The sequence below is a fragment of the Musca vetustissima genome, unplaced genomic scaffold (assembly GCF_032173495.1).
Source record: "Musca vetustissima isolate MV318-11 ecotype Yass unplaced genomic scaffold, APGP_CSIRO_Mvet_v1 utg896, whole genome shotgun sequence".
Taxonomy (NCBI): domain Eukaryota; kingdom Metazoa; phylum Arthropoda; class Insecta; order Diptera; family Muscidae; genus Musca; species Musca vetustissima.
Genome location: NW_026887934.1, coordinates 336,245 through 359,039, shown reverse-complemented (window position 1 = coordinate 359,039; position 22,795 = coordinate 336,245). Strand labels below are relative to the sequence as shown.

General features: G+C 34.1%; 4 protein-coding genes across 4 annotated transcripts; 2 read left to right on the top strand and 2 right to left on the bottom strand.

Moving 5' to 3' along the window:
* The first annotated feature begins 4,808 nt into the window (after positions 1-4,808).
* Positions 4,809-6,607, top strand: LOC133335772 (large ribosomal subunit protein mL65). Its single transcript, XM_061544070.1, has 3 exons — positions 4,809-5,269; positions 5,335-5,774; positions 5,832-6,607. The coding sequence occupies exons 1-3, from the start codon at positions 4,809-4,811 to the stop codon at positions 6,605-6,607; spliced, it is 1,677 nt and encodes a 558-aa protein (XP_061400054.1).
* A 281-nt stretch (positions 6,608-6,888) lies between these two features.
* LOC133335771 (uncharacterized) lies at positions 6,889-7,503 on the bottom strand. The gene is made up of 2 exons (XM_061544069.1): positions 7,141-7,503; positions 6,889-7,068 (listed from the first exon to the last, which is right to left on the bottom strand). The coding sequence occupies exons 1-2, from the start codon at positions 7,501-7,503 to the stop codon at positions 6,889-6,891; spliced, it is 543 nt and encodes a 180-aa protein (XP_061400053.1).
* A 1,169-nt stretch (positions 7,504-8,672) lies between these two features.
* Positions 8,673-10,434, top strand: LOC133335770 (synembryn). Its single transcript, XM_061544068.1, has 2 exons — positions 8,673-8,753; positions 8,884-10,434. Exons 1-2 carry the CDS (start codon positions 8,673-8,675, stop codon positions 10,432-10,434), a joined length of 1,632 nt encoding a protein of 543 aa, XP_061400052.1.
* A 713-nt stretch (positions 10,435-11,147) lies between these two features.
* On the bottom strand, positions 11,148-14,206 carry LOC133335769 (mitogen-activated protein kinase 15). Its single transcript, XM_061544067.1, has 10 exons — positions 14,118-14,206; positions 13,784-13,974; positions 13,517-13,723; positions 13,409-13,461; positions 13,300-13,354; positions 12,907-13,003; positions 12,736-12,842; positions 12,535-12,666; positions 12,286-12,468; positions 11,148-12,222 (listed from the first exon to the last, which is right to left on the bottom strand). The coding sequence occupies exons 1-10, from the start codon at positions 14,199-14,201 to the stop codon at positions 11,148-11,150; spliced, it is 2,184 nt and encodes a 727-aa protein (XP_061400051.1). The 5' UTR covers positions 14,202-14,206.
* Between the last annotated feature and the right edge of the window lie 8,589 nt (positions 14,207-22,795).

Genomic DNA, 22,795 nt, shown 5'->3' with positions numbered 1-22,795 from the left:
ATGTTATTGGAATTGCTGTTTTTATTTAAACTACTTTGCTGTATTAAATCCATGCCGTTGTAATTTTGATTCCTAGACAATTGACAGTTGTTGTTATTTGTGGTGTTGCTACTACTGTTTGTTGCAATAGCTGATTGTTGTTGCTGTTGATTTGATAAATATTGTTGCTGCTGCTGGTGATGGTGATGATGTTGTTGTTGATGCTGCTGATTATGAAAATGTAGCTGTTGTAGGGCATTCTGCTGCTGTTGGTAAAACTTTTTACGATTTAACGAAGAGGACGAGTTGTTATTGTTGTTGTAATGCTGTTTCTTATTTTTGTTATTATTATTGGAATTGTGATGATACTTCTGTTGTTGCATTGACATTTGTTGCATTTTACTACCGCCACCACCACCACCACCATTATTATTATGATTATACTTTGCCTTGTTCGATCCACCGTTGTGCTTCTGGTGTTGATCTCTTTTATTTGATTTTTGATTTGATCCTCCTCCTTGGTTGCCATTAAAATCTTTGGATGCATTACCACCGTTTCCCCCAACTCCGGCACCCCCGCCAGAACCGCTACTTCCAACTTGCGTAAGCGACTGTTGATTTCGGTTGGGCGATGATATTGCTGTGGTTGCATTTTGTTGGGAATTCGGTGTTAAAATTTTCATATTACTAAACATAATAACTTCTCGTGGCTTTAGAGTTTTTAAAACTTTGTGGATGTTTCGTGTATTAATCCGAATTTTAAAAATAAGTTTATTCTTAGCTTTTTTAGAATTGGTTGGCTTATCTTCCAGGGTATGTTTATAAAATTGCCCGAGATAGCCTTCTTATAATTAATATATCCATGATATTTTCTCGTGTGTGTGTGTTTTTTTTTTTTGTGATTTTTTTAGGTTTTTATATATTTTTTATTTTAAATAATATTACACAATTTCTTGTTTTTGCAGTAGAGGTGAGCTTTGAGCGTTGTAGGAAGGAAAAGTGTTGATGTAAATATACGATTTAATTGGTTTTCACAACGTTGTGTAGTCATTTGATTCTGTTAGTAATTTTGAAAGTCTTCGGCTATAAACAACAAATGATCCATATATTTTAACACCCTCCTTAAGTAGTATAATTTTGTTTTATTTTAAATGTGGCCGATGAACTTTTTTGACTTTTTACTTCATGTTTGAATTTTAAATTCAAGAGCAACTGAAAAATATAAAGGAAAAAAAGATACTCTGTTAGGATGGAAATTGTTTATACATCTATTTATAGGCATTAATTAATTTTTGTACCAAGTTTTAGCTATTTGCACAACAACATAACTTCTTTCTTTAACATGTGACTTAAGCTGAATTTAGGGGCTCATCTCCAATTTTTCTGAATTGTTTATCAAAGGTAGAGCTAGTCTCCCTGATCACGAAAATAAATAACTTTGATGAGGAAGTCCATACTTCCCGAGATATGGACCTCTGAAGTTCCGGAATTCATATGCTCATAACTTTGTCAGTTTTGAAAATAATGACTTGATCCAGTAAAACAGTAATAACATATTTAAATCGAATCTAATGTATGTCATATTTATATTCAGTGTAAAGGCTACATTTGCACCCAATAATTAAAATTAATAATAACAAAAAAAATTTTAAAAGAACAAATTTTATGAGGCTTGAAAGGAAAGAGTGTTCAATGGTGGCCTCTCTCCCCTATTCTTTACAGGATAAATAAACCTTTTCACCACAACAGGTCGCGGACAGTGGAAAGCCAAATAAAATTCATTAGGTAGGTGCGAATAAAATAAGCTGTCATTGACCGTCAGAAGGTTTTGGAGGAGGAAGTCCGCATGACGGAAGTAGAGAGACTCAAAAAGGCTTAAGTCTAGTTTAGGGCCCCTCGAGGATCGTTTTGAAATTTTGTCCACATGTAGTTCTTTGGGGTCCTGATTACAATACGGTATACATTTTTTCTTGCGGAAATTGATATTTCCGGAGATATGGGCCTCCAAAGTTACTTTAGGACTCTTCTATTTTCTCACGGTTTTTAAAATTTACTGAAGCAATATGGGTATCAATTTAAGCGTTTGAAGTCCTGATTACAAAAACACTATTCAAATTAAAATGAGATGCGATCGCGTAGCCGGATCTGTCAGCTGTCCATAGGAGAAAGTCTTAAATCCCAGGCCGAAGGCCCGCTACACACAAACAACCATACTGTTTTTCAAAATTAGAGTCCCGCGGAATTTTGGAGACCCATATCTCAGAATATCTGAACATATTTGATAGGAATATTATATTTTTGCAATCAGGGCTTAAAGGCTTTAAATTTATACCCACATTCCCTTAGTAAATTTTTAAAATCATGAGAAAATGCACGGGCCCCAACGGAACTTTGGTGGCCCATATCTCCGGTTAAACTGATTTCCGCAAGAAAAAAATATACCATTGTAATCAGGGCCCCAAGGACTACGTGTGGTAAAAGTTTCAAAACGATTCGCGAGAGGCCCTAAACTAGACTTTTTCCGCATATGCGAGACTGATACTACTCTAAACAAATTCTCCCACCAAAATGCTATAATCATTTATTACGTCTTTAATCCCTTCCTCTCCTCTTTCAACAACAATGGACCCAGGGCATCTGAATAAAACGACCGCTACCATAACTTGTGGTTGTGCATTTCGCATTGTCTAAAAAAGGTAATGTTTGTGGCTTACAATTAGAATATGTTTTTTACAAATATTTCGCTGTAAAACATGCTCAAGGGCTAACTAATATTTGAATTTTGGAAGTGCCGTTATTTGATGGATAAAACAAAAATATTTTTGAATCAACCATTACGTTAAGAAATTTCCAAATTAAGCCACAGTTTAATGTTTATTTACTATTCGAATATTGCATTTGTCGATTATTTTCAATATCATACGATCTTATATTAACCGCTAAGAATATTTTCAAAAATAACTAAAATAGACAAGTTGCAATACTGTACTAATAGAAATGTACATACGCACGCACAATTATTTGTCAACCAATAATGAACGCACAGCCAAATATTTTCCTCTGTCTCCCCTTTCTCTTTACCCATCTTGAACCACACACCAAGAGAACAAACCCAAAACAAAATTTGTAACGGCACTTCATTTTTTGTTTGTTTTTGCCCAAAAACAAAAATCATCATAATTGCAATTATTATCCATCGCCAGATGAACGCCATATTCTCCATATTCTGTTTCTTCATCTGTCCTATATATGTATTTCTTTCTGTGTGTGTGTGTGCGTGTATGTCGCACATCTCCAATTCTTCCACATTAAGCGGTACAATATATACGTACCTCGTGTTTCCTCTTCACATCCAGAGGACAATTAACAAAAAACACCCCAAGGAAAAGAAATTCTTGTCACTTTTTCTGAAATCTTTGCCGGTGCTTGTGACTTGTGATTTATCGCGCCTTTTTCTAGATGATTCTTTTGTTTCATGGACAAGTGCAGAAATTATCCTGCAGACAATGTTATTGAACACCGATTTTCGAATATTTTACTGTAATATTTAACGCAATTTCTAAGTGGGGTTGACGTCTTGGTATATTTAAAAGAGTTTGTTAAGCATAGCTTCAGAGAATTCCATTACACTTTATTTCTATGATTGTTGTTTTTTATAATTAGTTCTGGGCTTTGAGTTGCGAATTTTGTTTTAACATCACACTTCTCACTTTTTTTACTGAAGTAAAGGCTTCTGCCTTCACTGATGAGAGAAGACAGCTGATAGTTGATTGCGTCTAACAATTCACTAATGATAGATAGCTTGCTGAGACCATGGCAATATTGACAAACTCCGCGAGTGGTGGCAACGCCGGAAAATTCGTTAGATTTTGGTCTGTTTAATTTTTTTTTGCATTTTGGAGTAAGCAAACAGAAGCGAATTATAAAAAATAACTCGCACATGAAAACTTTCCCACAATGTTAGACAATGAAAAATAGTATAAACATGGAATCGCGCCCAAGGCATATTATGTATGATTATGTATAAGTTGGCAAATATACCCTTGTAATAATTAGCCATTTTTATAAATTAATTTTTTTAAATAAATTTAAATGAAATAAAATATTTCTTTTTTCTTTTATGTCTAGGCTCGTAACTAATTCAATGCGTTGCCAACTAAAATACACACCTTCATTCCTGTATAAGGTTTGTTATTGTACCCAAATACGCAAGAATCTTATTTACCTTACTGAGTAAAAATTAATCAGTAAATTTTACAAATAAGATTTTTTAAATACTCAGTACATCACTGCCACAATTTCTCCCTCAACTTACTCTCATTTATTGAACTTTTAAGTTATCAAACAACATTCAGTAATAATTTGTACAAATTGTTATAAATTAATTAAATGTTACAAATTATGTTGAATTTATGTTGAAAATTGTCCCCTTTAATTTTTGTACGCAATGCTATTTGGGTAACATGCATTGAAATACATGACGTGAACAAAATTTTACGCATGAAGCTAGGTACGGTCTTTAAGTTTTACATGTGTATAAATGTAGAATGGTTTGTATTTTCACTATTGTCTACTCAAAAAAAAAGTCCTTTGTAAACGCCAAGTAATTTCGTTATCGCAAGCAGGCCGTACGTTGGCGTATACTCCATCTAGTGATAACCACAACGAGAACATATGTTTTTGTTTTTCAAATTCTGACATCTTCGACTCACACATTATATTCCGTGTTAACCATCATTTCTAATAAAAAAAAGAAGAAGACGTAGGTTTTCTTTCATAATCGTATTTCTTGCGGTATCGAATTAATTTGTTGGAAATTATTACAGAAAATGTTGCTATCACATAGTTCAAAACTATGGAAGATAAGACGCATGCCGCTGTGTCGCCTTTATAACTCGACTGCTTCAAAAAATGCCCTGGCTGCCACACAAAAAGCGGCCGACAATGATGAGTACTGGGAGACACCACAATATCCAGAGATTAAGGATACCTCATTTGCTGGCCGCAAGCAAGACGAGGCAAGGTCGTGGCATGAGCAAATCCAAAAGACACCCACAGTGGAAGAAAAGCTCATAAAAATAAATATGCCAAGGTACTATGGCTATAAAGTTGTGCATATGAACGAGGAACGTTTGCCCTACAACTGTTTGCCGGCCATTCAGCACTACACACGCACCCACTTCGAACCAATGGAGAAAGAACTGAAGGAAGATGAGAAATTGTCAACTTATGTTAACAAAATGAAGGATCGTATTGTGGAGACCCTAGAGTTTAGTTACGATGTTTATAGGTAATATGTGGATACACTTTATTTAGGTACCAGGTGTCTGAAGATGTTTTTTTATTGATTTATAGTCATAAAGAGGAGGATAACCCCGAAATGGATGAAATCGAAAGAGAAAAACTATTTACGCAAATTGTCGTAGAACAAATCCATAGGGAATTGGCTAATGGTTTGGCTGGCGATTTCCCACATCTTCATGAAGTGGAAGTTGATTACAATCCCAGGCATGAGGCGTTTTGGGCCGTTGGAGGTATTGAACCACCGAAAAATGTTGTCAAATCCAAAGAGGGAAGAGAATGGCAAAAAGATAACGCCAAGGATCCCGTTGATCGTTTTATGCAGTACAAAAGTGAACCGATACTGGCATTGAGACACCAATTACAATTGCAACCATGGAAAAGTGAGAGAGAATATAACAATTTGACATTGGCGAAAAGTGTACCCCGTTTTGAATACGATCCCAGGACCTTAGGATACACAACAGGTCATCAGCACGGCACAAATATTCCCGGTAAACTGAGATAATATTTGATATGATAAACAGAAATTATGTATTTGTTTATTTTAGGTTACTGGCCAAAGAGTGCAAACAGTTTCGGTTTCATTTCCTACCAAACAAGAGCTCCATTCCTTCGACGGCCCAAATCGTATGGCAAAGAAGATCAATTGAATGCCTTACATGCTCATGCCATACAATCGAGTTTTGCTTGGCTTTTGGCTCAAGCAAATTACTATGGTTTTAACACTTATTCGGAACTTACCTACCCCATGAACACCCAAACTATTGTTACTAATGGCAAACAATGGTCCTTTTACGAGTATCAATTGAATACATTGCTAATGCATGGCAGTCAAATTGATGAAAATCCACGTGTCAACAACAGCAGAGGCACACCCGAACTGTCATTGTATCAGGAAATCGATTCGAACGGCAAAGTTGTGGGATTCAATGATCAAGTTCTAAAGCATTTAATTGCCTGCTACACCAAAACTCCTAATGTCCGGAGATCAAACGACGAACTCACCCCATTTTTGGATAAACAATATAAACGAATTGCCGATTACCCCGATGCGGAGAAGAGAACCTTTTTGGAACAAATATTCAAACATATGTGTTCAAATCGACCCAGACATTTGCCATTGCCCGAAATCTACATGTGGGAAAAGATTTATAAAATTGATAATAAAACACGACCTTTGGAGGCGAAACGTCGATTTTTCGAACTAGACATTAATCCATGGAAACGCACTTTGGACCAATACGATAAGGAGTATATTCCAAAGGCGGAACGTCCCGAAGGTCCAAAGAGTAAAAATAAATTCAGGAAAACCTATTATCCTTGAATCGAATGGAAATAAGATGTATTGTTAATGTTTTTTAGGAATAAATTGATCAAAATGGAATACAATAGTGTTTGAAAATGAATACATATATCTTTGTTGTTATTATTCGTTTCTAAAAATTAAGTTGTTCCACGACGGTGGAACTGCTACTACTGAAATCAGTTGATGATAATGTATTATTATTGCATCCAACTGTCGACCCATACAACTTACCAAACCTTCCCACGGTTTATATGTTATTTTTCATTGATAAATATGTCTAATATGGTCAACTGCACAATTTATTTATCCTTATTTGTCAGAGACATTGTTTTATCCACCAGCTCATGTATTTCCTTCATATTAAAACTTTTAAAACTATCCTCCAATTGACGATGCACCTTAAGTTCTTCCTCCAGAAATGGTGCCAAGCTTTTATATTGACTATTTTCGATTTTTAATGAAGCCAACATCAATGAATTCTGAAAAACGAAATGAAAAAGCAATTTCAAACTTCAATTGTAAGGACTTTAATATAGTGAATGGTTCTTTACCTCAAGGAATGTCTTCCTATACTTTTCAATTTGCGTATCGATTTCTTTTTCATCCGATTCTGCATATTGTTTGGCATGATCAAAATATGGTGGCAATAATACATGATCCGGAACAGAAAAGTATTTCTTATCCATATTCTCGGCCATTGTTACAAATCGATTAACAGATGCATCCTCCATTATATCCTGTACAATACGATTCTTGTGTTGTTCCAAAATCTCAGAAGTCTCGGATGAACAAACAATTTTGCTGAGAACATGATCGATTGCAAGATTGAGAATTTTTTTAATGAAATATTTTCTTTCTATTGATATGTGCTCGGCAGAGAATCCGAAGTGTTCAATCTCCCGCTCGCTTTCCATTTTTACTAGAGTTGTGTCGTTTCAGATCGAACTAGTTCAAAGGAACTATTCCCAACGAAGAACGATCGGAACTAGGTCCGGATCATTCGTTCACCTAGTTCCTTTTGCTACAGTCGTTTCTTCTTCTCTCGCTCCCTTCATGTTGACAGTTCAACAATAAACTTACTGGAGTTTACTGTAAGAATTTTATGCAGTAAAATTTTGCAAACTCTGTAATTTTAGAATCAGCTGTTTTATGACAATCGACAACAATTTTGTGCCAGATATCCAAACATTTTAATTTCCAAAGCACAATTTAAACTGTGTTGTATAAAAAATGTAGAAAATGGAAAAAAAAATTGTTGGCGGCGTTACTTAAATGTTACTGGAAAAGTAACCAGACACAGACTATTTGTAAGAATTTGTACAAATTGTTACTGAATGTTGTTTGATAACTTAAAAGTTCAGAAAAAATTAGAGAAATGTTGGCACAGTATTAATTTTCAAAAAATTACACAGTAAATTTTCATGTTTATGTTTTGTTGTCAAATATATACAATTTTTTTAATCAATGCAATAATCTAAATAAAAATTTTGTGGAGATATTAAGCATTATGCAATGTATAATAGCAATAAATACCATTGTCCTTAAAGCTTTGTCAAAAGAGCCATCAATGTCGTATGTAGTGTCAAATTTTACATATGTGAGTATTGTACACGTCGTGTGGCCCATATGAAAAATTGCATCTGTTAAAACGATATGACAACTCATATGTAATTTTTTTAGGGTCCGCTCTATTCCTGTATGTATTTTCCTCTGTAAATCAAAAAAATCAGCTGTTTTGTTTGTTTGGCAAATGAAAAAAAAAGTCTGATAGAAAATAACTCGTAGAAATGAAGTTAAATTTGGGTGTCAATAGATAGCTTAACTAGTAATCAGTGGATGGCTGACTTGTTCGTTCACGAACTAGATAACTCTACTTGACTGCTGTCACCTCTCTCAAATAGTGTCCATTACACCACATTCGTAAACTTTGTCTGTCCGCTTTGAGTTCCTCTTTTATTAGGCATTCTTTTTCAATCGGTTAATTTAATTACCAGAGGGATAGAACAGATCTAGATTGACTCCGACTGTGGCTGAGTAAATAAACGTCAGGTTATATTGTGAATATTCCGGACATTCATCAAATATGGAGGCGAAACAACTTAAAGCTCTGCTCGACAAAGACACTGAAGAATTTCCAAAGGTTTTGCGAAAATTCAACGAAGAGGTAAGTGGGTGGGTGGGTTAGTGCATAGGTGATTTGTTTATGTTTTATGTACCCAATATTGCTTGCCAATATGACGATGATGATTGTGAGCCGAAATAAATAACTAGAAACCACTTCTTTCTATTTCCAGAATGCCAATCTATTTCAATTCGAGAAATTCCATAAAAATGGTTTGTGGCTGGATTTGTGGAAAGCGGTATTCGGTATATTGAACGATGATGGTCTAGAGAAGTACCATACTGTGTGCTTGAGCACGATACGAATATTGTCACGCGATGAAAGTAGTCTTTTAAAGAATAACATTGTTCCTGATATTGGTTGCCTCCTTAAATTGGCCCATTTGGTAGCGGGTAGCACTACATTGGCTGCCACCACACCCGATGCCATTGATCAAAGCTTTAACGCAGATATAGTTGTGGAAGCACTGAAATGCCTCTGCAATTTGGTGTTCCAAAATGCGGAAGTTCGAAAGGAGTGCATACGTCAAAATGTGGCCGATCTCATTTTCCAGCGCTTGTCATCGTCAACGCAAACCGAGTCATCCATAGAGCTATTTGATATGAAATTATTGTTCCTCATAACGGCACTGGACACAACGGTCCGTAGTAGAGTTTTAATAGAGCTAAACGGCCTGACATACCTGACTGAACTCTTGGATGAGAAATTCCGCGTTACCTCTGAATTCAGTGACCAACAGTTTGATATTGCCATTGAGTTGCTCAAGGTAATGTTCAATATAACGTCGAGCAGTGACAAAAGCCCTAGTGAAAACGAAATTCAGAGCCTACATCTGACAAGTGTGATTCGTGAAATACTGATACGTTTTGGCGAAATGAAAAGGGAACGTGAACGTCTCGTTATTGCCCATTCCATTGATCTCTTGACCAATATATCCAGCAGTTGCCTTAGTGAGCTGATTGTGAAATGTGATAGTACTGCAAAGACATCGGAGAAGCGTACCATATTCGAGAGTCGTAACGTAAGCGCCCTCAAAACTATTCTAAGCTATCTCCACTACACATTGGAGGAAAATGAAAAGAGTTCTTCGACCAATAAGAATTTGGTTACCCCAGTATTAGCTATTTTGGTAAAATGCATTTCCAGTAATTCCACAATGCGACGATATGTACGGAGTGTTATACTTCCACCACTGCGCGATGTCTACAAACGTCCCGAAGAGGGCAATGAACTACGCAATTATTTGTGCCGCCTACAGGGAAGCCCTGACATGGTCGTTCGAAATCTCACCTATGAACTTTTACTTGTTTGTTGTAAGAAGAGTCAAAGTCGGCTAATTAAATATTTTGGCTACGGCAACATGGCTGGGTTGTTTGCAAATGCCGGCTTGATGCCTGGTCGTAAAGCTGAGACAAATGAATTCTCATCCGACAGTGAGGACAGTGATACAGAGGAATATTCCGTTATGAAACATGCCGTCAATCCTGTTGTTGGTTGTTATGTACCACCAACACCGAATCCTTTGGATGGCATGAGCGAGGAACAAAAAGAATATGAAGCCGAACGACTTGTTAATTTAGTGGATCAATTAGATCGGTGTGGTATCATAAAACCATGTCGTATAAATGCCGAAGGAAAGCCGGAACCAGTTGATCATATCTTGGAGTTGCAGGAACAGCTGCCCAAGCAGCAGGAAATTCTCAAAAATGATGACGATGAATAAAAGGTCTATTGCCAAGAAGTAGGAAGACTAATTATTCCAAAAATAACCAGCGTTATCATCATTATTGATTACAATCTCAGATATTATAATATGTATGTATTATGCATACGTGCTATGTGAGAAACAAATACAGAATTAATGCGTGACTAATGCTTTGTTGAAGCAGTTGATTCAACCACAATGGTGACGGGATAGCTTAAATGTAAAGGTGAAATGCAAATAAAGTATGCCACTTGCTGCTTACATTTTAGTGTCTAATTATTTACTTGCAATGATATATGTAATAAAATAATGAATAGAAATTATCGAAGACGAAGACAAATTAAATGAAATCTTATATTGCCTTAGTTAATATGTATTATGCTTTACATTCTAATCGATGCATAGGTCATAATGCCCAACATAGGCCTAATGTCTCAAAATCCTACGAGCTATTATTAATTAATTCTGTAATTACCTTTGCTAGCATTGCAATCTCTTTAATAAATATGTATGAACTATTGTTTTGTATATTTACTATATTTATGGCATAAAATATATGTGTTACCACAATTTATATTCAGTATTGAATGAATCATTTATTGTATAATTATATATATATATATGGATGTATGTATGTTTTGTACAAAATATGTGGGGCAGTTATTTGTATGTTCATATACAATGACAATTGACTAGAAGAAGAAGCGAAATGTTGAATTTATCAAATAATGTTAAATGAATTTCGATATGGAGCGTTTTGGCTGTTTATACAACAACTGGTGTGGCAGCTGCTGCTGTTCGTACTGTTGGCCGCCACTACCAACGTTTTTGCTATTTTCATATTTGCGCATATCGGTTTTATGAATCGCCGAATGTGATTTTAAAAAGTCTTCCATTTGCATTAGTGGTTCCCCCCCACTGCCACTTGAAATGAGTTCAAGAGCATTGCTATGTTTTCCCTTAGTTAATAACTGAAAGTAGGTACTTTTTATAGGTGTGTTTGCCGAATGGTAATTTGTTTGTTTTCTTGTAGGATTTTTATAATTATTTCTTAAATCCTTCTCTGACTCTGGTGGCATCGACGGTGTTTTGGCTAATGTTTCTGTCGGTTTTTGATTTGTTTGATTCTGTTTCGGATAATTAAAGGTATCGCGACAAAAAGATTTCACTTCGTTCTTGTAGCGTCGTATATCATCTTCAAGCTTCTGCAAACGCCGTTCGTAGCAAATGCGTTCCTGAGATTTTTCACTGGCTGGAGATTTGTTTGCATTGGAAATTTCAGATCTGCCCTGACGTAGTAGCGGTGATGAGGCTGTAGTCGAAATTGTATTATATGATTTATATTCTGTAGCCTTGCTGTTGTTCTCCAATTTATTTAAAGACGTTGAACTCCGATAAAGTTTGTAAGAATTGTTCAGAACCTTAAGGTTTGTTTGACCATTGCCAATAGGGGCTTTAGCTATGTCATCGATATTTGTTGAGGGTCTATGCTGGAACGTTTGGGTTTTAATATGCTGGCGTTCATCTAATCCGAATGTTTTGTGTTTCTCCAGGTCAGTTGAGGCTGCTATGTTGCTAGTACTTTTATTTATTTTCCTTTTCATCAACGAAGGAGCCGTATATATTGGTGGATTGTTGTTGTGTTGGTAACTACTACAGCTTTCTTCATTTGTTGAAATATTCTTTTCAGTTGTACCAACTCTGGGCTTATCCTCGTTAATGGATTTTTTGCCATTGCTGTGTTTTGGTTTTGATGGCTTTTTTAGATCTGATTTTTCTGTGGCACTGTTTTGTTTGTTTTCAGTTCTGTTAGAGTAAGTATAAAATGATGATATATGTACAAACAAATTGCTAAAAATAAACATATACCTTTGCTTGGATTCATTATCGTATATTTTTGACGAACTATCTAATTGTAGTTTCCTTTCGCCAGACATTTGAGCAATTTCATATAACTTTGATCTATATTCAGGCACCGACAACCGAACATCATCACGAAATGGAGGTAGAATATCACCATCTAATTCAATTTCTGGTATTGAGTTACGAAATCTAAAGTTGATAAATTATAATTATTTTCGAGGGGGTAAAACAAACAAACAACAAATAATCGTATACTTTTCCACATATGGATGACACAGAGCCTGTTTTGCCGTCAATCTACCCAAGGGATCTAATACCAATAACGATTTCACCAAGTCCAATGCATCTTTTGATGCATCATTTAGTAAATCTCTAAAAGTTGTCTTCCTTAAAAAAAGAAGTGACCGCATAAAAAATGGTTTATATTTCGTTAGAAAAACAATAAAATTATATTACTTTTCTTTTGATATATGTTTCTTCAGAAGAACTGAGCCAAATCCTGCACCCACCGCTTTTATGTCATCTTCCGTTATATCCGGTAAAGTGGAAATTATTTTTTCAATCTATATTGTTCGAAATACTGATTTGTATATTGGCAATAAATTTTCCAACATAGAATACTGTTACCTGATTAACGGTACTGCTTCCTTGAAATAGTGGCTTGCCACGAATCATCTCACCCAGAATACATCCCAAACTCCACATGTCAATGCCTTTAGTGTACCTTTAAAGGAGAAGAGTTTTAAATTTTAAACAAAATACAACATTGTCGATAATTCAGATTTCCGTGAGATGTCATTTGGTTCACCATTCCAGACACTCTATTTTTTCTCATTATACTGAACTTTAGCCAACTTTTCCTAATTAATCATTTTTTTTAATTGATGGACCATGGATTACTTCACTGTCGCTCTTTAAAAATGACATGATGGCGAATATTTTGAGTTTTCCTCATAGCATTAAAATATTTGAGTCGAAATCAAATCAAAACTGTTGGATACGGTTATTACTATAACATACTTTTTACTTGCTATTAAAATTTCCGGTGCTCTGTACCAACGTGTTGCCACATAATCTGTTAAGAGCGGTTCCACAGGCAATTCACTATTCATGTCACCCGAATCACCACGCATTGGCATACTTGATACGGATCGGGCCAGGCCAAAATCAGCCAATTTACACCTAGAGAACATTTTCAAATTCAATATGGATTATCGTAAGAAATCAGACGACTCACCTGCATTTACTGTCGATTAAAACATTGCTCGGCTTCAAGTCACGATGTATAACATTTCCCGAATGTATATATTTAATGGCGTTTATCAATTGATACATTATATAACGTTTATGTATATCCTTGAGTATGGTGCCCTTCTTAATGATGTTATGCAGATCACTTTCCATATATTCGAATATCAGATAAATGTCCAAATTGTTTTGAGCCCTACAGAGGATTAGATGTTACAATTTTTTTGTATATTTTGTGAGGTGAAATGCAAATTACTTGTAAACGTTGTGTAGTTTTACTATATTTGGATGATTACGAAATGCTTTGAGGAACACAATTTCTCGGAAGGTGCGTTGGGCATCTGTTTCATCGCGAAAAGCATCGAAAATCTTTTTAACGGCCACAGTTTCATTGTTTCGTTTGTCCAAGGCTTTCCATACGATACCGTAGGCTCCTTTACCCAAACGCTGAAAAACAGGACGAACATTAGATTTAATTTATTTAATTAAGAAGTAAAGTGGCGTGACAAATCTGACTGTCCTTTAACCTATGTCACCTTACCCCACAAGGGTACGCTATTTCAAATTTTGTAAAAGGATAATTCACCCACCTTTTTAATATCAAATAATTTCGATATATTTTCATCTATTTCAGACATTTTATGTTTATCCTGAGATTTTGATTTGGTTGTCATGGTGGCGCGCTTATTCCACAAGACCGCACCGCTTTGTATGGGACTTCAATGTGATTTTTTCTTTCGTTTAACAAATTTAGCCCAATATGCCACAGCGAATGATAAATGAAAGTGTTGAATATGATTTTTGCATGCAATTATTGTATCCTGATGATAATGCAGCCTGTCGGCACGTGAGACGAGAGTTCAGTTGTATCTTTGTTTAATCGATACAATGAAATGAATTCAAATTTCCCATATGGCCGGCATTTGTTTTCTGTTGGCTCATAGGCTTATTTCCGATATAAAGGACGACGATAACTGCAGGTGAATTGCAAGTGTCAAGTTAGTATAGAATGCAATTTCAATTATTGTACCATGCCGTGCTTGCACACATGCCTAGGAATAAAGATGTGTAAGGATTCTAGTTTGTATTCATGATTGGAGGATGCATTAAACGCGTTTGAAGAGTTCATTTTTTATACTTACCAAAATTTACATTCACAAATGGTCATCTATTTTCAGTAAAATGTGCGATTTTCAAACTAACAAACACAGCTTGCAGATGGTATAAAGAACACAACCTTAAGGATTCTTATCCTTACGCATATGTTTTTTAATTATTATTTTTTTAATATAAAATATATATTATTTTCTATTTATATTTAACACAGTTTTGTAAGAATTTTTTTTAATGAAATCAAATATTTGCTGACTGATTGCTATGGCAGTGTTAACTAATTTCCAAATCCTTTTGGATTTTTTTCACAAACAGCTTTTGTTTGTGTTTTTCTAGTCTTGACTATCCTTAAGGATAATTTTAATGTTATGTGTATTTCTATACCAACGACAAATGGATACCAACGTCCACTCTATATGTAGTGTGGGTGAAAACAATCTTCGGTCGCCATACATACGTACACCTGTTATCATAGCAACAGGATATGTACATTTTTAGAGGTCCTTATGATTGTGCGTATAAATGTGTGTGTGTTGTGTGAAGGTTTAGGTATTTTATGTTGTTACAAATAAAACAACATAACATTGTCGGCATTTCTAAAAACTAAAGCATATTACTATGTCTACATTTAGATTAGAAAAGAATAGAAAAGTATTTCTAAAAACACAACCGTATGTATGTACATTTAAACTGTAAACGAACGGAATTGTTGAGTAATATTATTGAATTAAATTTAAAAAAAATGTAGCGACAGTTACATAAGTTATCTGTTAATCAGTTTTAAACCATAAAAAATAATATCATTGTTGCGATTTTATCACTCTTTCAGTGGTTACAATTTTTTCCTGAGATTATCACTTAATATGCTATCATTTTTCAGTGAATCATAGGATGACGCCGTAACCAACATTTTTAGTTGGCCTTACAGCCTTACCTAAAATTCAACTCGTTAGACGTTTTTCACCTCAAAAGTAGAACACATGTATTTATATGAATGTTACCGAAATACGTCGAACGTACAAAATTTCAAGTTGAACAATTTCAACTTTGACAGAACGTATTTTTAATTTGTTTCTTTTGTTGAAAATAAAAACAAAACATTCAGGAAATTTGAAATTTCGAATGGAAACTAAAAATATGTGGATTAATTTAATAAATTTTCAAATTGGTTTTGCGGTTTGTATTATTTGCTTGAAGATATGGATTCGACGTATTTGGGTAATACGGCCGTACACAACATTTTGCCATAGTGGGGAAGTTGAATATTTTTATACGCTCCGTCGGATTTTAGGTAACGTTGTTAAACTCAGCTGTTTGAAGTGAGTACAAATAAAATTTTTTTATGCCATGTTCTGACGGGCATTCGAACAACGTAGTTCGCTCTCAGAATTACGTACATGAATTAACCCGTTCATACAGCACTATTCTTAATTCATGACATCAGAGTTTTTTATTTCAAACTTTTTGTTTCTTGTTTTACACCAAAATTGTAACATATTTGCGTGAATCTCACTTTTAATTCAAGTTTCCATTGTTTTTAAAAATATTGTTGTTAAATATATTTTCATATTTTCTCAACTCAAATGTCACATATAAAAAATTGGAGAATTTTTGTTTGTTTCCTGTTTTGTATGCTAAATAGAACCAAAGAGAAAGAAATGCATATTGCATTATGTAAAAAACAAAATTTACATCCGGCTTCATAAATAAAAACTATACAATTTTTTTACTTTTCTTTCATCATTTTCAATTTAACTGAAAATGTTTGAAAATTTCATAAATATTTTCATGCTATCAAAATAAATTTATTTTCGATAAACTCTCTCATTTGTTAGGGATGGGACAAAATTCTTGGATTGATTCGAATTGAACAATGTAAAAAAGTCGGTGTTCGCTCAGAAAATTTTGTATGGGGAATTATGTAGTTACTTCATAATTAAGGGTCGAACAACGAATGAGAACAACGCTCGTCTGTACATGACATTAGAGTAGAGTTGAGCAATCTAGTTCACGTAAATGTAAACAGGAATGCCAACTTCTGATTGGTTGTTATATTGATTTTAAAGTATTTTCTACTAAAAAAATACTGGAAAAGTCCGGGAATCTCCTTTTATATAGAACCGGGTATCCGTACCCGAACTTCCGGGTACGTACGTCAAGAAAAAAACATATCCGCATAATTAGGGTAAAAATAACTTCCTCTGGAATTTTTTCGGTAAAATCTGATCGTTTGTACTAAAATAGAGTAGTCCCGGACGCGATCAGTAAAAGGAACGAGATCAGAAAAAATAACGAAATCGAAAAGGAACGACATCAAAAAAGTAACAATTGGTACTGCAAGAATATACTACTTTTTACTACGATAACGAATTTTCCTTTATGATATCGAATAAAATAGTAGAAACTAGTAGATTCTTACAGTACGGGAACAGACCATATATTAAGTAAAGAGCTGGAACTAGTTCCGATGGTTCCTTTTTCGGAATAGTTCCAATGAACTAGTTCGTTCCGGAACTACCCAACTCTACAAATTAATTTTTCTCCTACTTCACGCGAATTGCAAACATTTTTCTAATCGGTATCGGGATTGTTGTGTGAACTCATCGCGTTTGTTTTATTTTATATATGTGTGTGAATATTTTTCGTTAATATTATTAATGAAGCCGACACGGAATTGTGTGTGCCCACAGTTTTGAGTTAGTAAAATGCATCATTAATCAAACAAAAGTCATAACATTAAAGCAAACGAACGTAGAACGTCTCCCAAACTAAATTATTCAAACAGAAGACATACACACACACGCATAGCTGCTGCTGCTGCTTTTGCTCTCAAATGCATACATATTTACATACATATTGTACATCAATCTCAATGTTGTGTGTGCGGTGCGTGTGTATGTCGGCAGCAGTAGCAGCAGCACCTATAAATTAGTGTAGTGTTTTTGTTTCAACCAGCCAGCGATACGATTCCAAGGAAGATGAGTGCGTGCAAATTCACATTGATAAAATAGCCGTTTGCCAAAAAAATGCCTAAAATCCAAGTGGAATGTAATACAACAACGACAACAAAGTGTGCGACGATGAGAGATCTGATGCATGCACTTTAAGTATCGCATAGTTCACAGTTCAGTTCGGCACAATTTTAGATACTCTGGCGTCATCGATATCATTGAAATCTCCACGAGAAGAGGAGAGAGTGTCTGTCCATGAAATAAGTGAAAAATAAATAATAATTATTTGCATTGTTATTGTTCCTTGTTGGTAGGACGTCGCGCATCTCCATGACAATGAGATGGTGAAAAATCGAACATGAATGTGTGTGCAAATGTTTTGTTTATTGTTATATTCGGTATATTCTATTCCTCCGCTGTATGTTGGTATGCTTCTCCAGTCTTTCTTTCGTTCGTTTCGTAGTAGTAGCGTAAGTTGGGCGCATGTAATACCACAAACACACATAGTTGATTGTAGGGGGTAATAACATATGTTCGCCCTCCCACCCATCAGACACAAACACACACACATGAGGTTTACCAATAAATGATGGAATATTTTGAAGGGAACCCTTTAAGGAGGTTCAATGTTCATAATATTCTAGACTTGATGTTCTTGGCTTATCAATTTATTTTTTGGCCTTCATATTAAATATGAACACTTATAGCACCTATTTCGTATGAGAGAACCCTTTAAGGAGGTTCAATGTTCATAATATTCTAGACTTTATGTTCTTGGCTTATCAATTTATTTTTTGGCCTTCATATTAAATATGAACACTTATAGCACCTATTTCGTAACCGGAAATTGTTTCCTGTCGATATATCTATAGTTCTATCCTTATATATTTCAAGGACCTTACATTTTCCATTCCATTTTTTTAACTATAAAATTTAACTAACATGTGCTTGTTTTGTAGTAATAAGTAGTAGTAAACAAAATCATTTCAAAATTTTACTCTCATACTTTAAGTGTGCTGCTTCCTATATATGCGGGTTGTTTGCTTGTATGACGGCTGATGACTTCACCTCTAACCAAAAATGAAAAAAAAAAACAAACAAAACTAGCGTTGTAGACAACATGGATGGTGTGCTGAACCAGTAAACCACCTACGTATACAGTGTCTGAGCCAGGGATGGCGACTGACTTGTTGGTCTGGTAGTGTAACAACAATATTACCAAAAAATCCAACTGTTTGATGATTCATTTTGGGAATTGTGCCCTGGAACATAGATGATATTCCCTTAAGTGAATTATTGTGGTGGTGCTATATAATATGGACAGGGTGTTTTATGTTTGGTTTAGAATTGCCATGAGGGAAAATATTGTATGTGAAAGTATCCAAAGAAAGAATTGAATATGCACGGCCTGTTTGGTGAAAATTAAGAAAGGTTTTTGGGACGATTTTAATGTTTATAAATGTTGTTATTTTATTATGTTATGGTAAGGTTAAGTCTAAGGGATATACGTTTTTTATGCAGAAATCCATATTTTTTGAGATATCAATCTGCAAATTTCAGTTTGGCATCTTGCATTTTCCCAGACTTGAAAGTGTCGATTGCAAAAATAGTTCCAATAAGAACTAAAACTACATATGATACCATTACCCATAATCCCCATTAACCCTGCTACCATTTTAGAAAAAAAAATCACATATGTTAGGGTCACATTTTGACCCACAAAATCCCGCTTATTTTTTCGGATGTTCTTATATCCGTGGACTACTGTATACCTATTTTTTTGCGGTAGCTTATCTAGTATTCATTGTTGTTAAATCGAACCAAGAGCACCCCATTGTAATTCTCTTAAATTTGTTTACAATGTTGCTAATTTTCGGAGTAAGGGATACCTTCCTAAGGTTTATTGCAAAAATGCAAGTTTGGCAACACAAGTAATATAATCATCGTAAGAAAAATGTTGAATAAGTTACTAGAAAAATTAAGGAATATAAAAGTTTTATAAAAAAAACGGAAGAGCCTGATTATATTTACAAAACAAATAAAACCATATAAAAGCGTAACTTTTTTCTTCCAGTGTTTATGAATGGTACGCGTTCTTTCATTATCCACGATTTGTCTGTCAAGTGCTACGAACGAAACATATGTTTTTTTTTGCCTTGTCTTGCCATCCACATATAATTCTGCATTCGGTTCGTCTCGTCGAGTCTGAGTGACTTGTCATATAAGTTGTTTGCTGTTTGTCCAAACATGGTTTTTATGACATCAATAAATTTTGTTGTTGGCGGGCAAATAAATGGTCTGTCTGCATACATTTCTATTAATTTGCTAAATTAGCAGTAACATGTTAAGTTAACATGGATCCGTCCGTGTGTGTTTGTTTTCATTTGTTGCTTAGCAGAGACGTCGAACCATATCTTGTTAGTGGCCATTCTACAGCAAAAGAATACAATATGAAGAATTCACACGGGAAAATATTGTTTTAGTTAAATTAAAAAGTGAAAACGGAGTTATGAGACCATTGGGGGCGACTATTGGATACCCTATATCACAATGGCTTCGATACATTTTCTGTGGATACTGTATACAGAAAATCGTCATAACGATAGCGTTTTAAAGATATATCCGTTCCGAAAAAAAGGCTGCCGCCTATACAGAATTTTGCTTATAGCGACCAGTTTCGTCGGTCCTTGGATCATCTTTATAAGCAATTTCTACTGTATATTGATTTAAATAGTTCAAATTCAATTAAATTTTTTTAATGTACGTATGTATGTTAATTTTTTTATATTTGTGATACAAATTGTTTAGATAAAAACACAACTCATTTTTATATATGATAATTTTCCATTCCATTCCAACTGGAGTAGTAATAATCCAATTAATCAAATTTTTTAATCATAATCTATAATAACACTGTGCTACAAAATAACAAAAAAAATTTTTTCATGGGTTCTAATGTACCAATTCTGTTTAGTTGAAGTCCCTGGATCCCGAAAATACCTTTGGTTTTTCTGGGTCACTTCGAAAATTAATTTTATAACGGTAAATATAGAGAAAAACGTTGTTTCATGGATTTTCCATTTGAAACTTTAATAACATATTTACTTTATAACGGATTTATATTATTCTTTTTTTATTTCGAAGAATACAATTTTTCCTTTCAAACAAGATATATATTTGGTAAATCGCTTGAGGATTGGCTGAGTTACAGCGGTTGGAATATGAAAAATACGCATAAAATGACAAAATTTATTTTTCTTAGGACTGTACGATGAAATTATGATATTAAGCCATATAAGTTTTATTATATTACGGGGAAGAAAATTAAATTAGCTTTCGAAAATGATAAAAATCAAAAAAATCGGTTTAAAAATGGATGACTTATACACATTTTTGTATTGATTCGATGCATATTCTCTAAAGGAAATATGGGTCTGTATCGTTTCCTGTTAGAACCCGTTATTTTTGCTACAGGCAAAAGGAAACGAGATAGACCCATAGTTCCTTTAGAGAATATGCATAGAATCAATACAAAAATGTGTATAAGTCATCCATTTTTTAACCGATTTTTTTGATTTTTATCATTTTCGAAAGCTAATTTAATTTTCTTCCCCCTAATATAATAAAACTTATATGGCTTGATATCATAATTTCATCGTACAGTCCGAAGAAAAATAAGTTTTGTCATTTTATGCGTATTTTTCACATTTCAACCGCTGTAACTCAGCCAATCCTCAACCTATTTACCAAATATATATCTTGTTTGAAAGGAAAAATTGTACTCTTCGAAAGAAAAGAAGAATAATATAAATCCGTTATAAAGTAAATAAGTTATTCAAGTTTCAAATGGAAAATCCATGAAACCACGTTTTTCTCTATATTTACCGTTATAAAATTAATTTTCGAAGTGACCCAGAAAAACCAAAGGTATTTTCGTGGTCCAGGGACTCCAACTAAACAAAATTGGTACATTAGAACCCCTGAAAAATTTTCGTGTCGCACAGTGTAATCAAAAACTTTTTTTTTGTAATTTAATCGGTTTAATATTATTTAGTAGTTCAATATCCCTCCCTTTTACATTGAAGTCGCTTAATACGATAAATTTTATATTTAATTGTGAAATGTAGCTTACAGCCTTAAGGTCGAAATACTGGGCACTATGAAATATATAAATAAAAAAAAAAATAAAAAAATAAAACATGACACTTAATTCGAGAATATATGTACGCAAAATTGCATGTTATTCGGAAAGACATAGGGTGTTTTGATTACCATATACATTTCGGAGCTATAAGTAAATCTAAGCCATTTCAATTTTGTTCGTTTTAGGTCAATAAAAATATATGTTATGCCAAATGCCGACCTATACTATGTCTACAAAAAAACATAGACATAAAATCTGATAAGCGAACAAGCATCACCATGATACTCTTGATTGTTACAGATTATTACACAAATACAAATTTTATAGAAATTGCAGGATAATAAATCTTGTACCAACGTTATGTTAATTGTGTTAATTTATTTATGGTTGATTTATTTTTTTTCAATGCCATTGACTTTTCTGAAAATTCATTTAAATTTATTAGCATCAACAATTTACAAAATTTTTACAATTAAAGAACTATATGTTGTGGGAGCACACAAATATTCATATTAGCCAACTACCTGTTTAGACCACCTACATTAGGTTACCGCTTTTATTACAATCTCTTTATGACGCCTTCGCACAATTAACTAACTCACATCCAGCTGGCTCTCTTCTTCGAGTTTATCGCAACAGTTTAACTGACTGACTGATTGGCTTTGGATTTTAGTTAACTGACAGTCAGTTGATTAAACAACGGCTGTCCCAACACACTGATATCTTTACTTTAAACATAAAAATAAAACACAATTGATTTAGCAGGCTTTTTTCTTCTTTCTAGTTATTTATCGTGTCAAAATAAATTCGGTAATTCGGAAATTTTAGATAAGTGTAATTTACTGTGATAAGGATAGGAGGGGAGAGTACGATGCAAGTGCTTATCTCTTAGTTCTGCCGTTCAAAAAATATATTTGAATTTATCTATCATTCAGGATGAAATTAATATGTATGTGAATGGGTGAGTGGTGGTGATGACTTTTGCTTCCTACAAAAATTTCAATAATATGTGTTCAAGTCTGGAGATGCATACTCGTCATACATCGTCAATTGTTGTGAT

Excerpts from the sequence above, each read along its gene's own strand:
- LOC133335771 (XM_061544069.1), bottom strand. The coding sequence starts at position 7,503 with ATGGAAAGCGAGCGGGAGATTGAACACTTCGGATTCTCTGCCGAGCAC. Across the intron at positions 7,069-7,140 it reads ATAGGAAGACATTCCTTGAG|AATTCATTGATGTTGGCTTC; the intron begins GTAAAGAACCAT and ends TTCGTTTTTCAG.
- LOC133335770 (XM_061544068.1), top strand. The coding sequence starts at position 8,673 with ATGGAGGCGAAACAACTTAAAGCTCTGCTCGACAAAGACACTGAAGAA. Across the intron at positions 8,754-8,883 it reads TGCGAAAATTCAACGAAGAG|AATGCCAATCTATTTCAATT; the intron begins GTAAGTGGGTGG and ends TTCTATTTCCAG.
- LOC133335772 (XM_061544070.1), top strand. The coding sequence starts at position 4,809 with ATGTTGCTATCACATAGTTCAAAACTATGGAAGATAAGACGCATGCCG. Across the intron at positions 5,270-5,334 it reads TTTAGTTACGATGTTTATAG|TCATAAAGAGGAGGATAACC; the intron begins GTAATATGTGGA and ends ATTGATTTATAG. Across the intron at positions 5,775-5,831 it reads GCACGGCACAAATATTCCCG|GTTACTGGCCAAAGAGTGCA; the intron begins GTAAACTGAGAT and ends TGTTTATTTTAG.
- LOC133335769 (XM_061544067.1), bottom strand. The coding sequence starts at position 14,201 with ATGACAACCAAATCAAAATCTCAGGATAAACATAAAATGTCTGAAATA. Across the intron at positions 13,975-14,117 it reads AATTATTTGATATTAAAAAG|CGTTTGGGTAAAGGAGCCTA; the intron begins GTGGGTGAATTA and ends CCTGTTTTTCAG. Across the intron at positions 13,462-13,516 it reads TTAATCGACAGTAAATGCAG|GTGTAAATTGGCTGATTTTG; the intron begins GTGAGTCGTCTG and ends AATGTTCTCTAG.